General features: G+C 42.3%; 1 protein-coding gene across 2 annotated transcripts in view; it reads right to left on the bottom strand.

Annotated features, from left to right (window-relative positions):
- gpc6a (glypican 6a) overlaps positions 1 to 25,000 on the bottom strand; it is a 208,198-nt gene that overhangs the window by 66,188 nt on the left and 117,010 nt on the right. For both annotated transcript variants that reach the window (XM_063212292.1, XM_063212293.1), the window contains exon 4: positions 20,254 to 20,419. In XM_063212292.1, the coding sequence (XP_063068362.1) occupies positions 20,254 to 20,419 (166 nt within the window). The remainder of the gene's footprint in view (positions 1 to 20,253; positions 20,420 to 25,000) is intronic.

Here is a 25,000-nt window from a genome sequence, read left to right as displayed (position 1 = left end):
GCCAAACGGTAATCAATTTGTTAAAGTAAAATTTGGGTGTTTGAACTTTCTGGAATACAAACTGATATGATATTAAGCATTTGATTCAGAGGCTTTGATAATGTTATTTGGTTGTACACAAATTGTGGTCATGTTGTTGACAAAAACTGCCCGCGGGGGAAAATCTGTGCTTTTTCTTTTTTTAACCACTGTTTGGATATAGGAGATTTATTGAGAGGTGAAAGTGAAAGTAAGTGAGAAAATGTGTCTTCCTATTAAATATAAAGGCTGGAGGGGCTTGTAAAACTAACTCTCTGACTTAACTACACAGGAGGTGTCAAGATAGTCTCTTTATGGGCAGTCTGAAGCCAATCAGGGATCTCGTTCTGTCTTATCGGCTATAGCTGGACCTCACCAGAGTCAAGGCTACAGTGGCTCAATTAGTTGCTGCTGAAATCCGACATGGCATTAATGCAAACAGCCAGTGGAACAAAGTCTCTGGACAGGGACCGTGTGAGGCAGTCAAAGATACCTGATCTTAATGAACCTCAATAGTGCAGAAACAAAACTCACACTTCATTTACATATGTGTAACTGAAAAGGCTTTGCCAGGATGAATGTGAATTATTTCCAACTGGGAAACGAAAATAAAAACAAAAATTTAAAATATAAATAAAAATTATGAAGGTAGCAAAAAGGGCTTTGTACAGGGACAGTGAGAGAGAGTCCGAGATAGGCTACCTGAGCTTAATGAGCCTCAAACATGCAGAAACAATCCTCACAATTCATTAACATTTTTGAGAAAAGCTGTTGCTGCATGGGATGACTGTGAATTACCATATTACCAACCGGGAAACATTCCTCAAGAAAAAAAAAACCTGCCAGGAAAAAAACAAAGGTAAGATCCCTTTAAATGTTTGAAGGAGAAGCAAGGAGTAGAGGAACGAGGGGAGATGAGGCGCTTCTTCGCTGTGGCAGCTGTGACAATGACTTTAAGGAAGCTCAAACAGAAGTGGAAGCTATGTGGAAATGAATGCAGCGAGGCTTCAGTTTGATGAAGTGGAAGCTTTTATCCACATACGGTAGTTATCTACTGCTAGCTATCTTGCTTTTCACCATGTGAATCGAAAACATCTTGCTTTAAAAAACGAGGATGCTTCATGTTTTCACACAATGGAAGAAGATATGACATATGTGGTCTGTGGCTATCCATGAGGAAATATTTTTAGTGTTTAAGTTTTGCACAGGGATAGGCACTGCCATCTACTTTTGTATTGTGGAAATATTTCACCCCAAAGCCCACCTCAAGCCCCAGAGAATTTACAAAAGTGAAAGCAAGCTGTTCAAAAGACACAAAAACAGCTTCATATCAGATATATTTTGTGTGATGACTCAAAAGTGTGAAAGACTCCCCAGTGGTTCTATGCTCTAACAAAGTCACTATTCGCCTTGAAGAAACTGGTGTAGGATGACAAACTACAAAAGGGTAAAACTTCAGGAGGAAGATTACAAACCGCAGAAGAAGCAAAACAAAACTTCACATAAAATCACAACAAGGAGATGAACTGTCCCATCCAAGTGCACATCCAACATCTCCTGGTCTGTACAGAGGTCTACAGTCTACCTGATCTCCTGGTCTACAGTGCATGGGTTGGTGATGCATCACAAAAGCCGAAAGCGAAAGCCCATCTGGGAAACTCCAACTCCCATTGTCATTGTGACACAGCACTCCACAGCACACAAGTGTTCACTGCACACAACGAAATGCATTTTATGCCTCACCCGTGCAAGGGGGCAGCCCAAAGGGAGCAGTGTGGCGGGACAGTACCATGCTCAGGGTACCTCAGTCATGGAGGAGGATGGGGGACTGGTTAATTACTTTATCGGGAGTCGAACAGGCAACTTTTGGGATACAAGTCTGACGCCCTAACCACTTACCCATGACGCCATCCCACATCCTCACGTCTCTCCCATGTCCAACACTTGCATAGTAGACATGGGCAACCAAAGCAAATGCCACCATTGTATAGATTTTTGTTGTTGTTGCTGTTTTTAATGGATTATCTGAGAAACATATGCATTGCAGTACATTAATTACCAATTTCTAATTACAGTAATTTATGGGGAATATCTGTGGTTGTACCATCTGACATCTGAGCACAAAAAATGTCACAGTGATTTTCCCCCTCAAACCCAGAAGCTCTACAATTTTGCAGTAGGTTGGAAACAACACAAAATCTGAATCTAAGCAGCAATAGTCTCTCAGGATTACACGAGGAGTAAATGCAGCCTTGTGCATTCGCTCGTTTGTTGTCAGTCTCTGCATGTTAAAAAGCTTCTGGGGGAGCGTGGATCCCTTATGGAGTAATTACTTGCTGAAAACTGTGCGCTGTATTCATTAAGCAAGGACAATTTAGGTCTTACTTCCAGGAGGGAAAAAAAATAGAATTAGGGGAAAAAATAAAAGTGAAAAAATTATATGAGTAGGTAATTTATATAAAGAAGGATAATGAATCTTTGGTCATGAATACAACTACTGTGAAATAATTCATCATACAACTCCTAACCCAGTTTTCAGTTCCAGTGTGACAGAGACAACTCTGACAGCCACCGTAAAGGCGAAGGTGCAGAAACCACTTTAGTTTAACTCAACACAACAATCTCCCACAACAAGGCCTATCTGCAAATGTTCTCTAACCTCAAAATGATAGGCCGAAAACATGGGCAACAGTATTTTTGACATATATTGTATCACCACAACTAACAATTTCACAACATTAAAATTCAATGCATTTATAGTTCAAATTGGCAGTACCTTGTTGACCTAATGCAGGCCTACAGAGCAATGAACATACAACTGAAACCTGTCATTATACAATAGTTAGATCCGGTCGATACATTTCGCTATATCTGATTTGACAACACCATTAAACAACACCATGCAACACCATGCAATCTGTAAAGCACAATGTATTATGTCCCTGTTACTTGTCCTGTCTTGCACTTCGATATCAGTCTGTAAATGTCAGTCGTCCTGTGTATGTCTATGTCCTTTCATGGTACAGAGAGAGAAACGTAATTTCGATGTCCTTGTATGACCTGTGCATATGAAGGAACTGACAATAAAAGCTGACTTGACTTGACTTTTCGCAGGCATCTGTATAAGGGCTCAATCAGTCAACATTATATTTGAAGTGTAATAGAAACGGGGCTGAAGCATTCCTAAGTGTCAATAAAAAATACATGCAGTTTGACCTTTCTGTGCGCAGCTCATTCAAAATGAAAGAAATGCAAAACTTTTTGAGACGGACATGAGAGCACTTTTAATTGGCCATTGAGTGAAGGGATTTGAGCAGTTAAACCCATTCAAAGTTAATTTTCCATAGCCTAACGCTAACCATTAAAACAGCCCATTAGAGGGTTGGCTGCCAAGTAGCCTACGCAGATATATCCTGAAAATGAATTTCCTACAGTAGAATATGCACCCTTGTCTTGCGTAATTGAAGCCAATTCAGAGCTGTGGAAAGTGGAGGTTCTGATTTCTGCGGACACTCAGCTTGTGAGTGTGGGGCCAGAGTCTAGTGTAGTCAAGTGTCTATGTAGTATATGCCACTACCAGGGCTGGAGGAATGCACAGGCTAGATATGGATGGGTATTTGGGGGGTGGGTGTGTAATTATTTTATTGCCGAATTATGACAAGATGCAGTATTTAAAAATGTATCTGTTGTGTTGAGTACAGTTGGTAGAGATGATAGCCTTAATTCCTAGCTTGTGATTATGACACTGTTTATGTAAATTTGTCGCAATATTTGCCTTCCGCGGGGGCCCAAAGCAAACTGTAGCCTAGGGGCCCTATGCCATCTTAATCCGGCCCTGGCCACTACTGTACCCCAATCCCCTGGCTCTTCATTAGGAGAACAGACATCCTCAGATTGAAGTGAATTTTCTGAGAGAGAAAAATTGTATGAGCAAGGGCGATCCTTTCCTATCCCTTATTAAGCAAATAATCTGACAATCAGTTAACCTGAAGTGATGCAACATAACCTGTAAATAACCGGCATTCTAAACCCACTAAACTGTTGAGTACAAAGGGTTGAAAGAGCGTGTGAAGGTCATACTGAACAGTGGCCGAAAATGTAATTAGAAACACAACAAACCAGGTTCTGAATCTGATGAAGACTGTTGGAAGTTGAGACGTAGTCCAGCCATGAAATAAAAACAACAAAAAAGATTTAAGTGTGCTGACTCCTCACTCAGAAAATTACAGCCAGCCTTTGTCCTGCAACTTTTCCTGGGATGTGCTCAATCTTCACCATCAATTAAACACAACAAACCAGCCAAATATACCATTTGATACCATTTCAATTCAAAATACCAGTCAGAACAAACCAATTAATGGTATGGATTTTTGAAAAAGAAAAAATGTTTTGAAATCAGAATCCATACAATACTGTGGACTTGTTGGTGTGATAGCAGCATAGCAATAAATATGAAAACAGCATTTGAATAAGAAGAAAATAATTTAATGCCAAGAAGTTGATGTTCAGTTAAACTTTCCTGCTGAAATAAGGCAATGACCTTTCATCTTGTCAACAGTATGCAGAAACAGCATCATTAAACCTAAGTATTTTTAGTTCTTGCTGTCACTGTGTCACACGCACCAGCAAACATAATTAACACGTCATGCACAGCACCCTGTCCTATCATCACCTTAAATAAGTAATTTTATTTAAAACAGTAACGTAAAAACACATACCAAAAAGACCACTGGAGATCTGAACACACTGTAAAATTTGACAGAGAGAGAGAGAGAGATAGAGATAGAGACAAAATGTTTTTCCAATGATTCTTTATACAGTCATTACGATAAAGTGATTTGATTGAGTGATGGCAGGAAAAATAGGACGGTGGTGGCAGAGTGTGATTCTGCTGTGTGGGTTTAAATAAAAACAACAGGAATCCATTACAGTGTTGCCAGATGTACGCTAATTACCATATTTGTACCATAATTTTGACCATTTTGTTCTCTGTACGACCAAAAAGACATGATGTGCGTTAATTTCAGAGTTGTCATTCACTTCATTTAGATGCCTTGAAACAACCATATCTTGTACGATAATATCCTCCCAAAAAGCCCCCAAAAACAATAATTTTGAGGTTTTGGTACGATATTTTCCATCTGGCAACACTGATCCATTACAATGTCACAAGAGAGTGCACTACTACACTGCAGCTGGGGTGAATTTCTCAAAACCAAAGTTGCTTACTACATTAGCTACTTCGTTGCTTTCAATGCATTTTCCCATTGGCAACTACTGAAGTTGCTAACAGGCTAACAACTTCCCTTTTGAGAAACTCACCCCTGGTGTGCAAAGGATCGGGGTGGTGAAGGCGGCTGGGGTTGTAATCACAAGAGAAGAGAACAACATGTCGCTGGAGTCTTTTGGGAGAGATTTCTGTATTTTCAACAGAACAAAGCATCACAACCCAAGTGACCATGATCAAAGAAGCTCAATGGTTCTCTGTGAATCAGGTTTTTTCCCTCCAAAGATAAAGAGGAGCATGCAGGGCCGGTTCTAGTCAATTTGGTGCCCTAGACGAGCACCCCTCTTTGCTTTTCGTGGAATTAGAAATTGGCATGTGTAAACATAGTGTAATACATCTGATAGAGTACAGATGATCTACTATCTACATATCTACTGAGTGCCCATTTATAATGATTGTTAATATAAAGCTTAATGCTTTATTTCGCTATGTGTTCTAATTCTGTGGGATTTGGCGACCCCAAGACATTTGGCGCCCTAGGCGACCGCCTGGTCTGCCTACGCCTAGCGCTGGCCCTGGCAGCATGCATGCATGCGGTCCTACTTTCATCTGCTTTTTTTTGGCCTCTGAAAACTGGGGAGGAGGGGAGAAAAATAATCTTCTGTTCTGCTTTTATTCTGCATTGCTACAAGTACTGTAAACTGACACATTTGGCATAGGTGCACACAGAACAGCTTTCTCGCGGACAGGCGACTCAACAGTTTGGGTGCTCAGACGTGTCTAACAGTACAGGTGGACTGGCACCAAAAACATCCAGGTGGTTTTGGGGCACTGCAGGACTTTCTTTTTTTTTCGTTTGAAGCTAGACCAATCAGAAGACATCTACAGTATATGCTTTACACAGCAGGGAAAACGTCAGAATCTGGACGCAATTTAGGATGTTGGTTTGCGTGAGAATTTGGACGCAATTCCTTTGAGATCAGGCTCCTCCACATAGGCATACACGAATGTACTTTATCTGGACTGACTCAGCCCACTGTCCATATTGAAGATAGAAGAACGGCACTGCTCCTGCTCTATGTTGTTCATCGTTCCTTAACAAAAGAATAAACAGCAATAAATAAAACAGCATTGGCCCCTGAGGTCTGCCACCTCCCCAACGCCCCCCCCCCCCTGGGAAAATGCCCTGCATGCCAGATTACCAACCCAGGCCTGTCTAACAGGCTCCTCTGTTTTGCCAGTTTGATCACTGAGGGTTTCATGTTTATTCCATTAACCTTCTTGCCATTCATGGTACGAGTGTTAGTGTCAGAGCCTTTCCTTTCTAATTCCGCCAAATTCAAAGCCTTAATGCATTTGCAAGCCGAAAGGGCTGGTAGTGTGCCTTTGTGTGTGTGCAGCCTCCACGATTCCATTGAAAGCCATGCAAGTAATCTAGCACATCGTAGACACAATGCGTTTTAAGGGATTCAACTGACAGCTGATTTAAGATCCCAGGTCAGAGAATGGGGAAGGGGTCTTTAGATGCGTTTCCTCCATTTCCTCTTTCCTCTTAACGTTAGTAGATGTGCCTTGGGGAATTGTTTAAAATCGAGCGAAAAATGTGACAACACATAGCTTCAAGACATGGATAACTCGAAAGCTCTTTAAATATGCATCATCCTCACGCCTTGAAGCAATTTTGAAGATGTGTGCATAGCAAAGAAACAAAGTGTGCGTGTGTGTGTGTGTGTGTGTGTGTGTGTGTGTGTGTGTGTGTGTGTGTGTGTGTGTGTGTGAGAGAGAGAGAGAGAGAGAGAGAGAGAGGAGAGAGAGAGAGAGAGAGAGAGAGAGAGAGAGAGAGAGAGAGATAGAGAGAGAGAGCGAGAGAAGCAGTTGATTATAAAAGAGAAAGAGCAGAGATCGACAGGTAAACAGGAGCAGCTGATAGACAAAGAGATATGGTCAATAAAATCCTGTCAGTATAGCAGCAGTTTAGTTTAGGGCATGCCCACTTGCTTCAAAAAATTCCCTCAAAAATTGGTCCCTCAAGACAAAACAAGTGGCATCCACTGTCAGCGTGTGATAGTGAGCAAGGGTGTTGTTCGCTCAAGGCTTTAAATAGATTCCCTGCTGTAAATCCCCTATTGTCTCGACAGTGCCTAATTTGCGCCATTCCTCGGTCACGCATACTTATCTCCAGGCAGGGGAAAAAATAACAAAACAACCATGGAGAATTAAGTTGGAGCCATATTCCCGAGGTATCCAAGCTATCCAAAAACCCAATCCTTCACAGCTACAGTGTGCATCGACTCAGGACAAGAAGCAAAAAGTGTCTTGTTTACTTCACATGAAAAAAAGACTCCAAGCCTTTCTGTGAGTCATGAGACTCAGGCAGAATGTGAGCAACAAGACAACCTCATCTTCCACAGCTCTCAAAGTACTTAGAAGTAAGAATCATGCCTCCCACATGGCCCCGATAACCACACTAAACAACCTTGTGTGTCTGCTCATCTGCAAGGTACAGGTGAAAAGGAAAGCAGTGTGGAGAAATTGGCAGAGAATTGGAACATCTTTTGTAAGGGAAGGGCAGGGAAATAAAAGGTTTCTCCTTCTCTTGACTATGTGGCTTTGTGACAGACGGGAGCGGAGCACAGTATCAAGTTTTCACCTGCCAGCCCTGTCACTGGCACCATCAGTGACTCGATCATCTCAAAGAAGCACCTTTGACAAATACATGAGGTAGGAACGCCTTCGCAGTGAAGAGAAAAAAAAGAAGAGAACAGAGACTCCATGGTGGGTGTCAGACACGGGGGAGACAAGATGGCAGACAATCGACTCTTGACACGACCAGCTTGTTAAAGCTGATACAGAAAAGGGGAGAGCCAAAGGTTTGACTTCATTTACATGAGTACTGTTGATCGGACTTACGGCTTACACATGCCCGCCGGCAACACTTCACTATAACCTTCCGCTAATTGGTTGACTAATGGTTAACTAATGTTAACTAATGGTTAGGTATTGTAATGTCACCCCGGAATTGGGGGGATGGGGGGCATAAGCTCTGCTGCATAATCATGATTAATAATCGTGATCGAGATTTTGATCTAAATAATCGTGTGATAATAATTTTTTCCATCATCGTGCAGCCCTAATATATTATTGTCATCAGTAAATGTTTATTAAGTGTTATACAATTGATTTAATAACGATATACCAATGCTTATAATAATATCATAGATGCACAACAAAACATTAGCTAACCATTAGTTAACCATTTATGCGGAAGGTTATTGTGAAGTGTTACCTCACCGCCATTGTACGTAGTTGTAGTTTTGTAGATTTCAGACATAGTGATAAATGGACCGATTTGGAGGCGTATGAAGTCTCTGCTCGACATTATAAATACAATGTGCTAAAGTAGGTAAGTATCAGAATCATAAATAAAAGCAGAATTAAAAAAAAATCTGATTAAACACAAGTGATGTATTATTTTACATTTGACACAAATTGAAGGGGTACAGACAGACTGAACAGAATTATGTTGTGTAGCGACCTCACACATTGCTAATAAAGATTTTTTTTGGTATTTTACGACTTAACTTGACAGCACAGTTTGAGAGGTGGACAGGAAGCGAACGGGGAGAGAGACGGGGAGGGGTTGGCAAATGACCCGGGCCGGGAATCGAACCCGGGTCGGCCACACGGCAGACGAGTGCCCCAGCGGTTGGCCACGGCAGGGCTCACACATTGCTAATGTAATAACATCACTGGCGAGATTAAACCGCAAACTGGGGTAATATTTGACTTGGAACTGTTTCTATTTCAGATTCCTATTCTGAAGCAACTCAATACTATATAGCTAATAAAGGCAGAGGTTGAAGAGCTACTCGGGGACACATAGTCTATAGAGCAGGTTGCACACCCACACTAATGGAGCAGTGAAATTAATACAGCAAGTGGAGTCAATATCTTATTCACTTCCACATTGAATTTTATTACTTATTGTTACGTACCTACAGTTCATAAAAACACAACAGGCCTACAAAGTTACATTATCAGCTATAGAAAACTAACAGTTGTGAGAAAAGACTCTTATACTATAAGGACGTGACATTGCAAATGTGTTTATTTCCTAGTTTTGTGCTGAGAAGTCCTTTACTATAGGGCAGGGGAACATTATTGACTTCAGATTTCATGAATCACAAGGTTGTGGTGAGATCCCTTTACACAGAGAGATGAGCCGTGCAATTAAAAAGAAATGAGCAAATAAAATCAATGAGATCACTTACACTGTGGTGACATCGGACTCAACAAAGGACGACATGCTCCTACATCTTAATTAGCGCTTATAATGAACAGAGTGCTCAGACTTAGAGGAGATAGTGGCCACTGCATTGCAAACATATATTAGCCTATATTTGACAGACTTTAAGAAGATAGTGGTCATTGCATTACAAACATATATTAGCCTATATTTGACAGACTTAAAGGAGATAGTGGCCACTGCATTACAAACATATATTAGCCTATATTTGACAGACTTAAAGGAGATAGTGGCCATTAGCCTATATGGATACTGCATTGCAAACATATACATAAATTGTATCCTGGTCGATCCTTTTAAAGACGATGTCAACACTTATTTTATTCTTTGCAAGTGAGTCAGTTAAAACACAACGCAGAGCATTCAGCCTCCAATTTTATTGTAGATACATCCAAAATCCTACAGATTTAGGGAACTGCATTGCAAACATGTATATTTGACTAAAAGTAATTATGACTAATAACTAAGATTGAGTTGTGTCCTCTTTAGCTAACTATACTGCCCTACAATTTCAGAATGCAGTATCTTGAAAGTGGTCGAAAACGGGTTTAGGCCGGAAATTGGCTTTAGAATACCTTCTTTTTCTTGTGTTAATTGTATCGCGCAATATACTGCACTTCTCCATTGACACCGTGGTTTTAGTGTAGACAATAATACCATAACAGAACGCAGTACTGTATAATGAGTTTTCAGCTAAAAAGTAATGAGAATTTAGTTTTTTTCTTGTGTGCATAAATGTCCACCATAAAAAGTATTATATGGAAGTGTCATCACCACTTTACCTCCAACACAGTTGCGTGGCCAGAAAGGAAACTTTAAAGCCTTTTTTCTCAGTTTGCCATTTCAAATTATACTGCGTTCTGAAATTGTAGGGCAGTATACATTAGCTGCAATGCAATACAAAGTAAAACAAAACCTAAAGTTCTGTAGATTAATACTGAAAGTGAAGCTGAATTAGAAGTGTGGGATAACTTTTAAAAAGCCATAGCGTGATGGAAATTTCAAAATGGACTGTAGGTCATTTTTTCTCCGCCACACAGGATACATGCAAGAAATGAAACTGATTCTGTCAGAGACTGATACAGGGAGTATAATGGTATATATTGAGTATGCATCCTGGGCTGTGAAATGTGTCAGTGTTGTGATTGAAACTGGACAGAAATGTTGATAGAAATATCTTTGGTGACAGCAGCAGATGAATGATAAGGCAGAGCAGCAATACGGAAGGCAGTAACTAAGTGTGTGTGTGTGTGTGTGTGTGTGTGTGTGTGTGTGTGTGTGTGTGTGTGTGTGTGTGTGTGTTTGTGTGTGTGTGTGCGCGTGCGTGCGTGCGTGCGCGTGTGTGTCCTGGTTATAAACTACAGATCCCTGACAGATTGGGTCTGAAAACTATCAGTCTTCTAGATGGTATCATTTAATATCAGAAAAAAAGAGAAATATAGGCAAGATATGTGGTTTCAAATTTGTGCTAAGATTTGTGTACAAACTGAAGTCCTAAAGCTAAAACAGAAAACACACAGTTTAAAAATATCCAGTGTTAATCTAACACTATTCAGAGATTATGGTAGATTTTAACATTTATTTGGTGCTTTTTAGTCTTCATTTTGGACAATGGGAGAGAGGGCAGGGTTGGCACAAGACCCAGGGCGCACACACACCTGCTACCTGTCTGGGATGCAGCCCTGTATGTGGGGGGTACAGGGTGTTAGCACACTGCGCCACAGTGCTCGACCCAAATCAATTAACCCGTTAAGACACAGCGTTGTAAATTTGCTATTACCAGAATGGCAATGACCAAGTCCAAGTATTAATTGAAAACCACCAAAATATTTTTTTCAACTTTGTTACATGAAGCTTAAAAAATAAATAAAAAAAACTTCTTAGTGTTTCTTAATGAGTTGAAATTGTGATAGACACAACTGTTATGGAGGCATTAGCATTCATTGAATTACAGTATATCACGCAAAGATACATTTAATTTTGTATTTGTTTAACCTGGTTTTACCCCCCCCCCCATAACTTCGTAAACTGTACACACATAATGACGACATCTGTAGCAAACACCCTAATGGCTCACAATGTATGCGCCAGCCTGTCCCGAATGTAAAAAAGATCAATTTGGATGGATAAGAGTCGACTCTCTCTCAGAGCTGAGCTCTATTAGCTACCGGCAGGCGCAGCATTACTCACGGGGGATTTGCCAAATGGCCCAGCTTGTCTAAAAGCACAAGATCATCTCTCGACTCTACAAGTCCCCGTCAGTTATCCGCCATCGAGTGAGTGCAGTCCACCAACTTCTCTCGTCTTGGCCACGGGCATTCATGCGGCCCACGCAGCCCAGTCCTCTCATGCGTCGCTAACAAGGCTGCCGCGGTCAGCTGGGACACCCTAGCCTAGCGCGCTAGCACGCAGCCACTCTCCGAGACTTCCCTGGCCACGCTGGGGGGTTTGTGAATACATTTTAAAAGGTTATGAGAAACAGATGGGGGTGGGGGTTGGGGCAGCGAGGGAAAACATCGTCCCCACACATTATCTAATTGATGCAAAAATGTGCCAGCACTTAAAACGCCAAATGAAATCAGCATGCTGTATAGCGGAGGTTCCTCGGTGCGAGTAATGCAGTGATACATATGAGGTATTCTGAGGTGAAGTCCATTACTAGCGCATCAAATTCATATCAGAGTGTAGCAAATAAAAAATAATAAATAAAAGGCAAACATCCCGCTGTGAACAGGGCCGCATTAACCCTCGCCGAGGCCCGGTGCAGACGCAATCCGGGGCCCCTACACCACATTATAATGAGCCATATTCAAAACGCATGAAACAACGCAGGCTTCACGTTCTACTCCAACACAAAAAAGGGTGCGCTGAACCCCCTGCTGTCTGACTTAGTTCACCAGTCTCAACGCAAGCCATTGGAAGCATAGCCAGCGGACAGAGGAGATACTGTACACTATCGGTTGGCAGAGTAAACGTCGGTTCAGCTAGAAGAACTACCAAACAGAAGCACAATCAAAAGTCTCTTAATTTTGCTACGTTGCTGCCGACCAATTTGTCGAATCGAAACCGTCGTGGGAAACACGTGTTAATTAATGTAACCTCCAATGGAAAGACTGGCTGTCTCAAAGGAAAGATCAGCTGTCGCTTGTCGCGAGGAAGGGGAATCCCCTTAGCAGCGAACCTGTCACGAAATCCCCTCAAAATGTACCATATAGGCTACCAATTAAAAAGTCAGAGGTTCTCATCTAGGTGGCGCATTACACTGCAATAGTAGACTATGCAATCATTACAGTAGGCTAGACTACGGTGCAAACTCGTAATGTTTAGATGTGGATGTATCTCCCAGATAAGAGCCACTTGCTAACTGAACAATCCGCGAGTGGTACCCAGACATGTTTTAACTGAACACAAACCCGAACGCAAAGATATAGGCCTGACAGAGCATCGACATTATTAGCCTACAGTGCTTTAGGGAAATGGCCATAACAGTGCTTTAGGAAAATCCGACTATATCATTTTAGTGTTTTCTAGATTGCTTGCCCTGTTGTTGTCAGACTGTCGAAACTTTGAGTGCTGGTTGGTGCACTTGCTACGTAGCAAAAGTGGTCCTCGCCGCGCCATGCAAGACTTTTGTTTCGCGAATATTTCCCCATGTTTTAACTATAGAATAAGATAAAGTTAGGTTGGTGTGCTGTGCTCTGTTTGCTTAGCTTAGGCCTACATGATTGCACAAGTCCATGATCGCTATGCAACAATTACAAAAAGCGATTATAACACTGACATTACAAAAATAGATAACGTTGCCAACCTTCTCTTCAATGCGTTAATCCATGCCGGGCAGTTTATCCGTACAATCTGAAGCAAGTGCTGACGCCGACTTCCTCATCTTTTTTTAGACAGTAGCCCATCATCAAACTCAAAAATTATTGGCCACCGTTTTCCCCTTTTGGCACACAACCAGAAGCATCTGACTGAAATGACAAGTTCCGAAGACCTCCGATTCCTGCGTGCATGCAGAGGCGATTCTAGGCTCAGTAGGGGGGCCAAGCGAAAATTAAAAAGTAAGAACACTTGTAACAAATCGCCACTAGAGTTCCCCAGCCAGCTACAGTCTTGGGGGGCCCAAGCTGCCTGTCTAGCCTGGTGACAAGATATACATATGCGCCTCTGCTTGCCTACGGATGGCGAAATGCGTCAAAAGTACAATTGATCGTCTCAAAATATCGTTTCATATTTTCCAATCTCACGCAGTCCGGGGCCCCCTCTAGTGGCGGGGCCCGGTGCTACAGCACCGGTTGCACCATAGGATAACGCGGCCCTGGCTGTGAATATTATGCATATGGCAAGTTCTCTTTGTGCTCGCAATAATTTAATTAATACAAAATAAAGTTCATGGGGTGCTACAAAATACTACATTTGAAATAGTATACAGGGCAGTGTTCTGAAAATGAAAGCAAAACACGTCTTTCAAAACCACAGCTTTTCCAACCCTATAAAGAAATCAATCTAAGAGTATACAGTATTCCGCCTAGCTTCCTTCCTTCACCTAAATAAATCTGTCGGTAAATGACATATCCCAGAACACTTTCTGAGCATAGGGGCTCAGATTTATTCAAGACAGTCAGAGTATGTGCAGTCTGTAACTGCACTCTTTTGATACCTTCTACTGTGTGCGACCTTAGTCCCACAGGAGCAGCCCTGTCGCTCACTGGAATCTGAGAATGACCAGTGTCAGGATTTTCCGTCTCATCTCCCTCTGTGCCATTTCTCTTCTGAAATTCTGTACAGCTCTGCACACAGTACAGTATCCAAATGCCGGCCGATGGCCACTAATGTTCCCCTGAATATGATATTATCATCTCCGACAGCTCTGAGCCCCGAAGGCCTTGGCTACAGCTCTACTTCCAGTAGCCATGTAATGCAACGTTGGACACACTGACACTGTGAGCTGGGGGAGGAGATCGTCACTGCAGACTAAAGTCAAGAAAAGTGATTCAAGGAAAGAATATTCTCAGAGCCAACCTCAGTACATAATGGCACTAGCACAGGTGGGAATCACTCACACACGCAAGAACTGAGAAGTACAAAATGTGGTCTATGATAATGCATCGCAATAGGCTCTGGCAAAGGGAAACAACATAAATAGAAGTGCTAAGTAGACCATAATTGAGTGCAAGTGGGCTTCAGACCTGAATGTGTTGCATAAAGTGAAATGTGTTGCATAAAATGAGTCCACTTCAGATCTGTGCAATACTTGGCTTTACTGATTGTGCTGCAACTGTTCTGTTTTCTAAATCCTGCATCTTCATTACAGATGGGCGGTGACCCTTGAGTTACTTGGCCTTAAAAGCATTTTTCTTGCTTCGGCACACCTTGACACTTCTAGCACTTCAGTCTAGAGTCATACAATAAAGACTATCTATCTGTCTGTCTGTCTGTCCGTCCGTCCGTCCGTCCGTCCGCCCGTCCATCCGTCTATCTATAACACCTACAATAACTTACTCTATTAACCCAAAAGACATGTTATTCAATGACCAGCTGGTTGACAGTAATTGTGAACATCTTTGACATGGACCTACAGTGCTGTATGCTGTGTCGTCTTGGTCCAGGATGTGCATTACATACATAGTTCTGAAATGAAATATGGGAGGATGCCGTTTTAGCGTTTACTGTGTCCAAGTTATGTTTTGGTTCCAGAGTTGAACTAGACCCCAGAGAGCTATGGATGCTGCAGTATGTTATCTGGAAGTTGTTACTTGTCCCCAGCCACTGATAATTTCATGGAGAGGAGCAGGGCTGGACTGGCCATCCGGCATACCAGGCATTTCCTGGTGGGCCCTGCACCCTCGTGGGCCCCTATTTTCAGAAATGTACCTTTTTTTAACATTTCTGAAAATAGGGGGACCACACCTGTGCGGGGCGCACCGGTGAGTCAGTTATGCGCCGCTAATTGTGAGGGGCCCTTTCAAGCCAAAAGTGCCCGGGCCCTATTCATTTTTTTTTCCATTCTGAAAGTAGGGGCCCACGAGGGTGCGGGGCCCACCGGTGAGTCAATTCTGCGTTGCTAATTAATTATGTGGGGCCCCTTTACGTAAGCCAAAGGTGCCCGGTCCCTAGTTCTCCTCCAGTCCAGCCCTGCTGCAGTCTGTTATCTGGAAGTTGTTACTTGTCCCCAGCCACTAATACTTTCATGGAGCGAAGTGATAGCGTCATGAGTCGCTCATGCAGAGAGAATGTCCGTAAAGGACAGAGTTTTGGCACAGTGCTTACATGCTTTTCTTCCTTTGTGTTTTTCTTGATTTTTTTTCTGCACGACACACCAAACAGTGTGTAATAGCCTTCTAGCTACTATGTACATGTATTTGGGGGTAACAAAGTATTCATAAGGTTCATTGTTAAATTGTGAAGATTTAATTCGAGAATCATTCAGATGTACATTATTTAAAAAACTTTTTTTTTGCTGTTTTAAGACATTTCATTGTCCTCATTTCAACTTCAGTTCATGATTGCATCTGGCCCTTGTTAGAATAAGCAGAGTATATACAATCAATACATAGTCAGAAGGTGATTTTTCAGCACAAATGTCACCACCAGTTGCAGCCAAGGTGGTGGTGCTCCAGCTGAAACAATCAAACGCAGACTCCGGAGTCATGATATTTCGAAACAAAGGGCACCTGCACTCTCCTGTTCAAATATGGCAGAGACCAGAGAAAAACAAATGGATTCTCCTCAAGAGCTAATTGACCTGCGGCACCAGAAAGAGAAGTCGATATCTTTTCGTTGCTGCACCCCATGTTGATTGAAAATGTGAAGCTCCCTAAATGAGTCTGAAATGTCAACACTTGAGAAGACAGAGCATCATGTCAGCTCACTCTTCTTCCCAATATGAGGTTAAAAAAAAAGAAAAGAAGCATAAACCAGGAAGTAGTTTGGAAAAAAAACCCCTCAAAAACAAACAAAAACATTACATATTTTGAGTTTGTGAAAATGCATTGGCCATGCCTCTTCAGCGAGCCAGATGCAACACAGACCACCAATACTGCCCCCCCACCCCCACCCCTGAGAAACACTCTGTTGACACAGGCCCCAGGGAGTTCTAGAGGCCAACAAGATACAGTAAGTGACATATACTGTATCAGGTGTCTACTGTAAATGAGTAGCTGTCATTGCCTCACTATGACAGTATATAGAGCAAATACTGTATCTACATAAAAAAAGTGAAAGCCCATTGGGAAACTCCAACTCCCATTGTCATTGTGACACAGCACTCCACAGCACACAAGTGAACACTGCACACAACGAAATTGCATTTATGCCTCACCCGTGCAAGGGGGCAGCCCTCAGTGGCGCCCCATGGGGAGCAGTGCGGTGGGCCGGTACCATGCTCAGGGTACCTCAGTCATGGAGGAGGATGGGGGAGAGCACTGGTTGATTACTCCCCCCACCAACCTGGCGGGTCGGGAGTCGAACCGGCAACCTCTGGGATGCAAGTCTGACGCCCTAACCGCTCACCCATGACTGCCCAATGTACATGTTACATACATGTAAGTGTGTCAGTGATGTTTCAGCAGTAGCACACTCAGGGAGGCGCAACAACAGCCAGTGCCACTATTTCACAGATTTTTGAAAAATATGTTTGTTTTTAGTGGACCATCTACAGGGTATATACACCAATCTTGAAGTCAAATTCACTACCATTTAATACCCTTTTTCATTACCTTTAAAAAAATTTTACAACCATCTCGACACTCCGATGCGAGTAGTCACGAGACATCTTTTCTAATTTCTACCGCCTCAACAATACATTACACTTTCGTTTTTTGCAAAAAGACGCCCGAAAGGGAACAGTGCGGCGCGTACCCATGACTGCCCTCATACTGCCCTCAGATACAGAATCAATTTTTCTGTCAAAATGGTACAACAACAAAAAATAATACCTCGTTTTTCAAAAAATAATACCTTTTGAGCAAATTTACTACTTTTAAGGCCATTAAATTTTGACTTTTTGATTTATCACCCTTTAATACTTTTTAAAACCCTGCATACACCCTGATCTAAGAAGCATATTCATTGCAGCAAATAAACCACTAATTAATGTAGGGGCATTAGATGTCATTGCGCCACCTGACGTCTGAGCCCTCCAAACAAACCTGTCTTTGACCCAAGTACAACTGGAATGCCAACATCAATGACACTAGATAACTATGAGCAGCCATCTCCATTGGCACAGGCCTCAAGGAGCTATATAGGCAGGCAAGATACAGTATGTGAAATAACCCATTGATGCCTAAAGCACCTGCAAAAAACGCCCACTGAATGCCTAAGCCCTTGTTGCGAAAGTTGCCTCAGCCTATAAAAACCTAAATAGCTTAGCCTCTGATGCACATGGAAATATGAAATAAGTTACATTTAAACCCTATGACCCTCATCTTGTATTAGAATGTGTTCATTCAGCTGTAACATTGCCACATTTTTATTAAAAAAGCTAAAATCTCAAGAGCCTGAATGCAGCGTATTTGTATCTCCAGACACCAAAGGTATAACAACATATATGAGTCATCAGGCTATTTTGTACTTTTGTACAAACCAAAGATACATGTCACCCAAGAAATAAGGAAAGGTAGGACTACAACTCTTGAGCATTTTCAGCAGTGTATTTTCAGCAAGGCAAATCATACCGTCTGAACATCCATTCCATTGCAAAGACAGCAAAATGGATAATCCTCTAACAATTCTATGTGGTAAATTCACAAGATTAACACCCCCTAGTGCCAGACATGTCATGGGTAAGACTTAGCCAGACTGTGCCCTCCTAATGACGCAACACCTTTAGCGTTGCTTCTAGTCAGGCCAAGAGCAATACAAATATTGTTTCTGAGCTCCCTAAGAAATAGGAACACCTCCCACTCTGTAAGGAAGCAAACAACTATTAGCGAACTAAGGGAGGCGGGTCAACCATGCTGTTTGGGAAATGCTAATTGTTATGCTCTTGGTCAGACCAAGTCTCGAAGAGATTTGAAACTCAATGATAATCAGGATGGGGTAAGACGTCTGGAAAACTTAGGCCAAAGAAAAATAAGAGTTTGGTTCCGGTTGGTTGTCAGGTTTGGTCATGGGTCGGTCGGATTTTTTTTTTTTTTTTTTGATTTTTTTTTTTCCCTTTTTTTTTTAATGTCCGACCCACCCAACCCCCCATATGCGCCAGATTTCGTCATAAACTTTGTTGAACAATGCCAAGGACGATAGTGGAGTGTGGCCTGCTAAAGCTACAATGAAATATAATAAGTATTAATGAGCCAAGATACTCCGTCACCGAAATGAGGATATGATCATACAGCCTACCGTTTCTGGCAATACCTGTCCAGCTGCCAGTTGCCTGACACTGCTATTTTAGCTCCTGTAGGCTATGTCCCGTTTTCTTTTTTTTAAATTCCGTCCCATCATCGGTTGTAGACCATATTTTCCTTGGGATGAAGGTTCTGGCTTGGAAACATTCTATGTACATACTTTTTTGTTTTACGCGAGGATGTAGACGTCTGAGGCGATATGAATGTTGATGAAGGGTGATCGAGGCGCAACATCGTCATTGCCATTAAATCATTATTGTAGGCAACTGTAGTAGTCCTAGGTCTTCATCGAACAGTCGTATTTGTGGCGACATCATCGTTAATTTCTATTTCATTATTTGGAGGAGGTGCGGAGAGTGAGACAGTGACAGATGCCCTGCTGCTGCGCGATGGTGGAGGGACAAGCAGAGAGAGAGCAAGAAAATAACGGGCTCGGGCCAACGGACTTCTTGGTTAACAAGGCCTTGTGGTAAATGAAAGAATGAAGGGAAACTTGGGCAAAACATTTCCCTTCTCTCGTATTAACTTATTTTACAATTACAAGGTATTGATACAGTGCTACTTTAGAATTGCTGTAACGAGTTATGCATCTCGTCCAACATGCAGCGTGACTGAATGGAAGCCCTTTTCTAATACGACGAGACAATATCAATACATTAAAAAATAGTGGAGACTCATAATGTTCTGTGTGTTGCATTTCGAGGCGGGTGGTCAGGCTGTGTCCGTGTTGGGTGTTGAGGTAAGGCGATTGACTTATCATTTGACAGGCATTTCCGCCAGGTTCCCAAACTACATCGTAGCCTATTAGTCTGCAAGAACGCTGTGAGGCAAGTTATTAAAAAACTTACGAGCTACAACGACTACCAATTAGCATGTTGTAGCATAGCCTAATAATTAGCCAACAACGTGACCGATAGGTGCGCAACTCTGCAGTGACATTTGGGGTTTTATAATATCAAGCCGGGCGGCACTTGTGGCGCGCGCTTATGTTGCTCCTATGTGGATAGTCATGCGATGCAAATTCAGCAACTTGCAGGCAGGTAGAAAGTGAGAGATGGCGAGTTATGGGAATGAAGAAACGTGTTGTGTCTTGTCTATATAAACAACCCTCCAAAAAACATCGATATTTTTTTGAGGATTCCAAAAACTCAAAAAAAATATTTTGGGTCGCACAAAAAATGATAGGGTCGGTCGGCAACCGGAACCAAAACATTATTTTTTTTAGGCCTTACAACGATCAGTTGCATATCAACAAACACATCATTGCACAACACATACAGCAATTGATTGATTAAAGACATCATCTAAAAAATAAGTAAACATTAAAGAATGCATGAAAATTAAAAAAAACTTACCAATGAATAAGTTCCATTCAGGATCCAAGTCTGCCTGATTCGCCAAGCAACCCTTCAGAACATTTTGGCAGTAGTTGGCGCAGGGCTTTAAGTCAGGCAGTCCTCCACAATATGGGCAATACAGCATCCGAGTGAGGGCCTTGGAACAACCGGGCGACACGTTGACCTGTAAGAATATAACAGCACGTTTTGAGTTCGTTCACACCATCAAGATGAACTGAAACTCCACTTATCCACCATTTAATAGGTTACCATTTTGGATTATTATGACACTGACAGAGTGATGTGCATTTTGGGAATTCAGAATAACATTGAGGTGATAACTTCTTTAATGATTGCCAAAAACAGTGAAAACTGGCAACAGGATTATATGTGTTCACATGGTCAACATCATTTTTTCGTTCTACTTTGGTGTCTGGCTCAGTGAAGCGTGACTACGGGCTCATTGGAAACAGCCAATGTCTGATAACAGGAGTCGGGGGAGTCGAAAGTTAATGTCATTCTGAAAACTAAAAAGTGACTTGACTTTCAGACTGTCATGAAAGTGTCTGGAATTAACCCAGTGGAAAAGAAAAACTGAAGTAATTTAAGTCCACAACCTGGAATGCAATCATGATTCACATTTAGAGAAAGACCTGAGGAGCTTTGAGCATAACTATGCAGAACCCTCCCTCAGAAACCCCTGCAGAGGAGTTATAATGTGGATGGGCATGAGAGAGAGAGAGAGAGAGAGAGAGAGAGAGAGAGAGAGAGAGAGAGAGAGAGAGAGAGAGAGAGAGAGAGAGAGAGAGAGAGAGAGAGAGCGAGAGAGAGAGAGAGAAATACGTATAAGTCATTAGAGAGAGAAGGGGGTAAATAGCTTGAAAGAAATTCCACTTTCATTAAAGCAAAACTTTCTCATTCAAAAAGAAGAGTGCCTGAGATAAATTTTAAGTGAGGGACCAAACAGCTAAACAGACCTCATTCGGCAACAACATGTTGTACTAGTGGAATGTAAAATGTTTGGCCAGTGAAGCTCATCGCATGCATGGCCTCCTTGGTCAGTGGAACTCGTTTTATTCTACATCACTAACGCCTGATTTACATGGGCGCTACCAAAGCGGTAGAAGCGTGGAGTTCCATTATTTTCCATTGGGACACCGCAGCGAGGCGAGAGGTGGTGACGTAGGGAAGCGAGGGTGGCGGGCGGTGGGCGAGCGAGGCGATACGTTAACCAATGGGGGAGCTTTCAACGCCGTGACGTCACGTGGATAAAAATGGAGTTTTGATTTCGGTGGTGTCAAATCTGCCGATCGTTTTTCACTGATGGTTTTAAAATAAATGACACTTGGGTTAAGGTGACCAATATATTCGCTCCTGTGTTTGTGATTGAAGAGAGACGGTTGTTTGACCACAGCATTTGCTAAGCTAAGCTAATTTGACCGGGAAACGATGCTACGTCACCGCGAGCAAGCAGGTTGAGAGCGAGTGGAATATACGTAGCATACGTACAGCCGTAAGAGTGTATACGTAGGTCTACAGTGTATGCATACGTAGGTGCATGACCTCTTATATGGTGTTTATTTTGTGCCAATAAGTTGAAAGAAGACTTTTATAAGAGCAAGCAAAATATATAACCTAAGGAGGCGAAGGCAAATATTTTACAGTTTTACATTGCAGTTCTCATTGCAGTCTTGTATTTATTGTTTGAATATATTGTTTTTGTTTGATTTTTTGAAATTTAGTATTTTAAATCAATACATTTTGCTTCCTTCAACTTATTAGCACAAAATAAACACTATACTCTTGAAAGCCCACCTGGGAAACTCCAACTCTTATGACCTGATGCCTACAATCAAAAGTACAAGTACTCTCTCATCCGTCTAGACTTCATGGGCTTAAGTGCCGACTTCAAGTACATCTGCTAATTCAGCATCAGGTGGGTCTTCAGGCTTGACTGCAGTTGTTTGGTACTGTATGGTGCTCTAATATGCCTCTCCACACCCACTTCTCAACACGTGTACACAAATGTGTGCGAGCATTGCAAGCAAGCCCACATGCACGCATGGACAAACACACACACACACGCACGCACACACACACACACACACACACACACACACACACACACGCACGCACATGCACGTGCACACGCACACCAAACGCACACTCACACTCACACATACACACATACACACACACACACACACACACACACACACACACACACACACACACACACACACACACACACACACACACACACACACACACACACACACACACACACACACACACGCACTCTCTCTCTCTCTCACACACACACACACACACACACACACACACACACACACACACACACACACACACACACACACACACCGTGTGTGCACAAAGTGTAGGTTGAACAGAGTTCATCTACCATGCTGTCCTTGGGTGGGGCTTGAGTTAGAACATACATCCAAAAATCGAAAACATCAGGCCACAGCGCCCCACAAAAGACAAGTAAATCATGTCATGCATGTCATGCACCAAAGGCCAGAGACGAGAAAAACTCGAACTGACAGGCCGTCTGTCTTTGTCTTCCTGCTCACAAACTACAGTAAGACCGAGTTAGCCCTGAAGAAGGTCGCACGCGACCGAAACGCGTCGGCTATATGGTGTCCATGTATTAAATAAAGGACTTTTAATATTGACTTCAGAGTGCCTCGGACCCTCTCTCTCTACAAGTTTGCAACTTTGGAAACCGATGAGCACCTGAATATTTTCACACTACCCCACAGATGCACTCATCCATTCTCTTTTCTTATATAGTAAGACCGAGTTTAGTTTAGTTTATTGTTCTATTTGACAGGGGCCGTGTACAGGACAGTCCGAGTACCAGAGATAGCTACAAAGCTTTTTTGCATATGTGGTCCCTGGGCAGGAAAGAAGCTATCAGACAAACACACATAATAATAAAACATGGATGATACATTCCCTACTATTACAAAGTTGAGGGCAATGTATAGACACACCAAGATGGACGTACTTATGATGCAATGTCCATATGCACAGAAACATACACCTCCACCTTTTGCACATTTCACAATGTCTGGATCAACTCTTTACATGTATACTGTACATATGAAAAAGTGAAAGCCCAACTGGGGAACCCCAACTCCCATTGTCATTGTGGCACAGATCTCCACAGCACACAAGTGTTTACTGCACACTGCACACAGCGAAATTGCATCTATGCTTCACCTGTGCATATGTACAGTACATTCACATTACAGTGTATAATGAGGTAGACGTGGACATTGAACAAGTATGGCGAGGGTATACATCATCTAATACATAGTCCTATATTGTAATGTCTGTGTAATGTTTATGAATAAATAGTTCAATTGGCATGACTGAGTAGTATGTTATTTTGCTCTTTTTTTGTCCTATTTTGTTGTACAGGAGACTTCATCGTATCTCTCTTTCTTTCTTTCTTTCTTTCTTTCTTTCTTTCTTTCTTTCTTTCTTTCTTTCTTTCTTTCTTTCTTTCTTTCTTTCTTTCCGTCTCTCTCTCTCTCTCTCTCTCTCTCTCTCTCTCTCTCTCTCTCATTCTCTCTCTTTCATCATAGAGAGAGCGAGTGTCGTGTCGTACTGGCGAACGAACTCCACTGCACCGTCAGCCCTGCTGCAGGAGCTGTTTGGAGCAGTTGGGATCAAACAAAGCCATTCTGACACATGCAATTTAGCGAGGCGCATCAGACGCTCCCTCACAGGGGGCTTTGAAGATGATGTACTGGAGATGTCATCTCGGCATGCCATCACCAAAAAAAAAAAGAAAAGAAAAAAAAGACGCCTTATGTTCTGGCAATTTGTTCCCAACAGGCAACAAGTGTGTGCAACATCGCAGATCTAAAAAAAAAAAAAACCACCACCCACCCCACCCCACCACACAGACACTCCACGTCTGTGATGCCCTCCTCTCGTCGTCGTATTCCTCTGTCCTGGAAAGAGCGTGTTAGAGTAATACTTAACAGACGGTGTTTTGATTTTGTGCCATTGGGCTTTTGAATGCCTGGATCGTCTCACAATAATGCCACAGCATTTTTAATTCAGTATCTTTCCAAAGCTTAGGAGACCTGCAGGAAATGCACAGCTGTGATAAGTGGGTTTTTATTTTTTTTCGGATGTAGCTGTATTTTGTCCCAGAATTTGTGAACGCTTCCTGTGGTGATACGGAGGCCTTTATTTATTGCAGGCGGCTTTGTGCCTTTCCTCTCCCATTAATAGCTGTACTTCAAAGACCTACACGCGCCATGCCATTTATTCTGAACACAAAGCCGCAGAAAAAAAACCCACAAAGCAGGGGACAATTTGTTTACATTCGGCAAACACATTGTGCATCTGTTGCATTTGTGTGTGTCTTTGAAGGCTCACGTGTTTGTGATTGGTTGTTAGGCTATTGCGGCTAGTCCTGTAATGCACTCATCAATACGCTTAATCCCTACTAGTGAAACAAAGCAAACAGCGCTCTGTAACATGTGGATGTCAAGTTCAGCAATAAATAACAGAGTGAAAGCCACAGACTAAGCCTGTTCTTTCAGAGCTACCAAAATCTACACATGCAGTGTACTAGCAGATAAACCAAACAGACTAAAAGCCCAGTGGCATGGTAGCATGGGTATACACATAAAAACACGCAGCTACGCATATACGTACGCACCAGCACACGCACGCACGCACGTATGCGCGCACATACGCATGCACGTACGCATGCACGCGCACA

This window comes from Engraulis encrasicolus, chromosome 12, assembly GCF_034702125.1.
Source record: "Engraulis encrasicolus isolate BLACKSEA-1 chromosome 12, IST_EnEncr_1.0, whole genome shotgun sequence".
Lineage (NCBI taxonomy): Eukaryota > Metazoa > Chordata > Actinopteri > Clupeiformes > Engraulidae > Engraulis > Engraulis encrasicolus.
The sequence above is the reverse complement of the archived record's forward strand: the minus strand, read 5'-3'. Positions and strand labels throughout refer to the sequence as shown.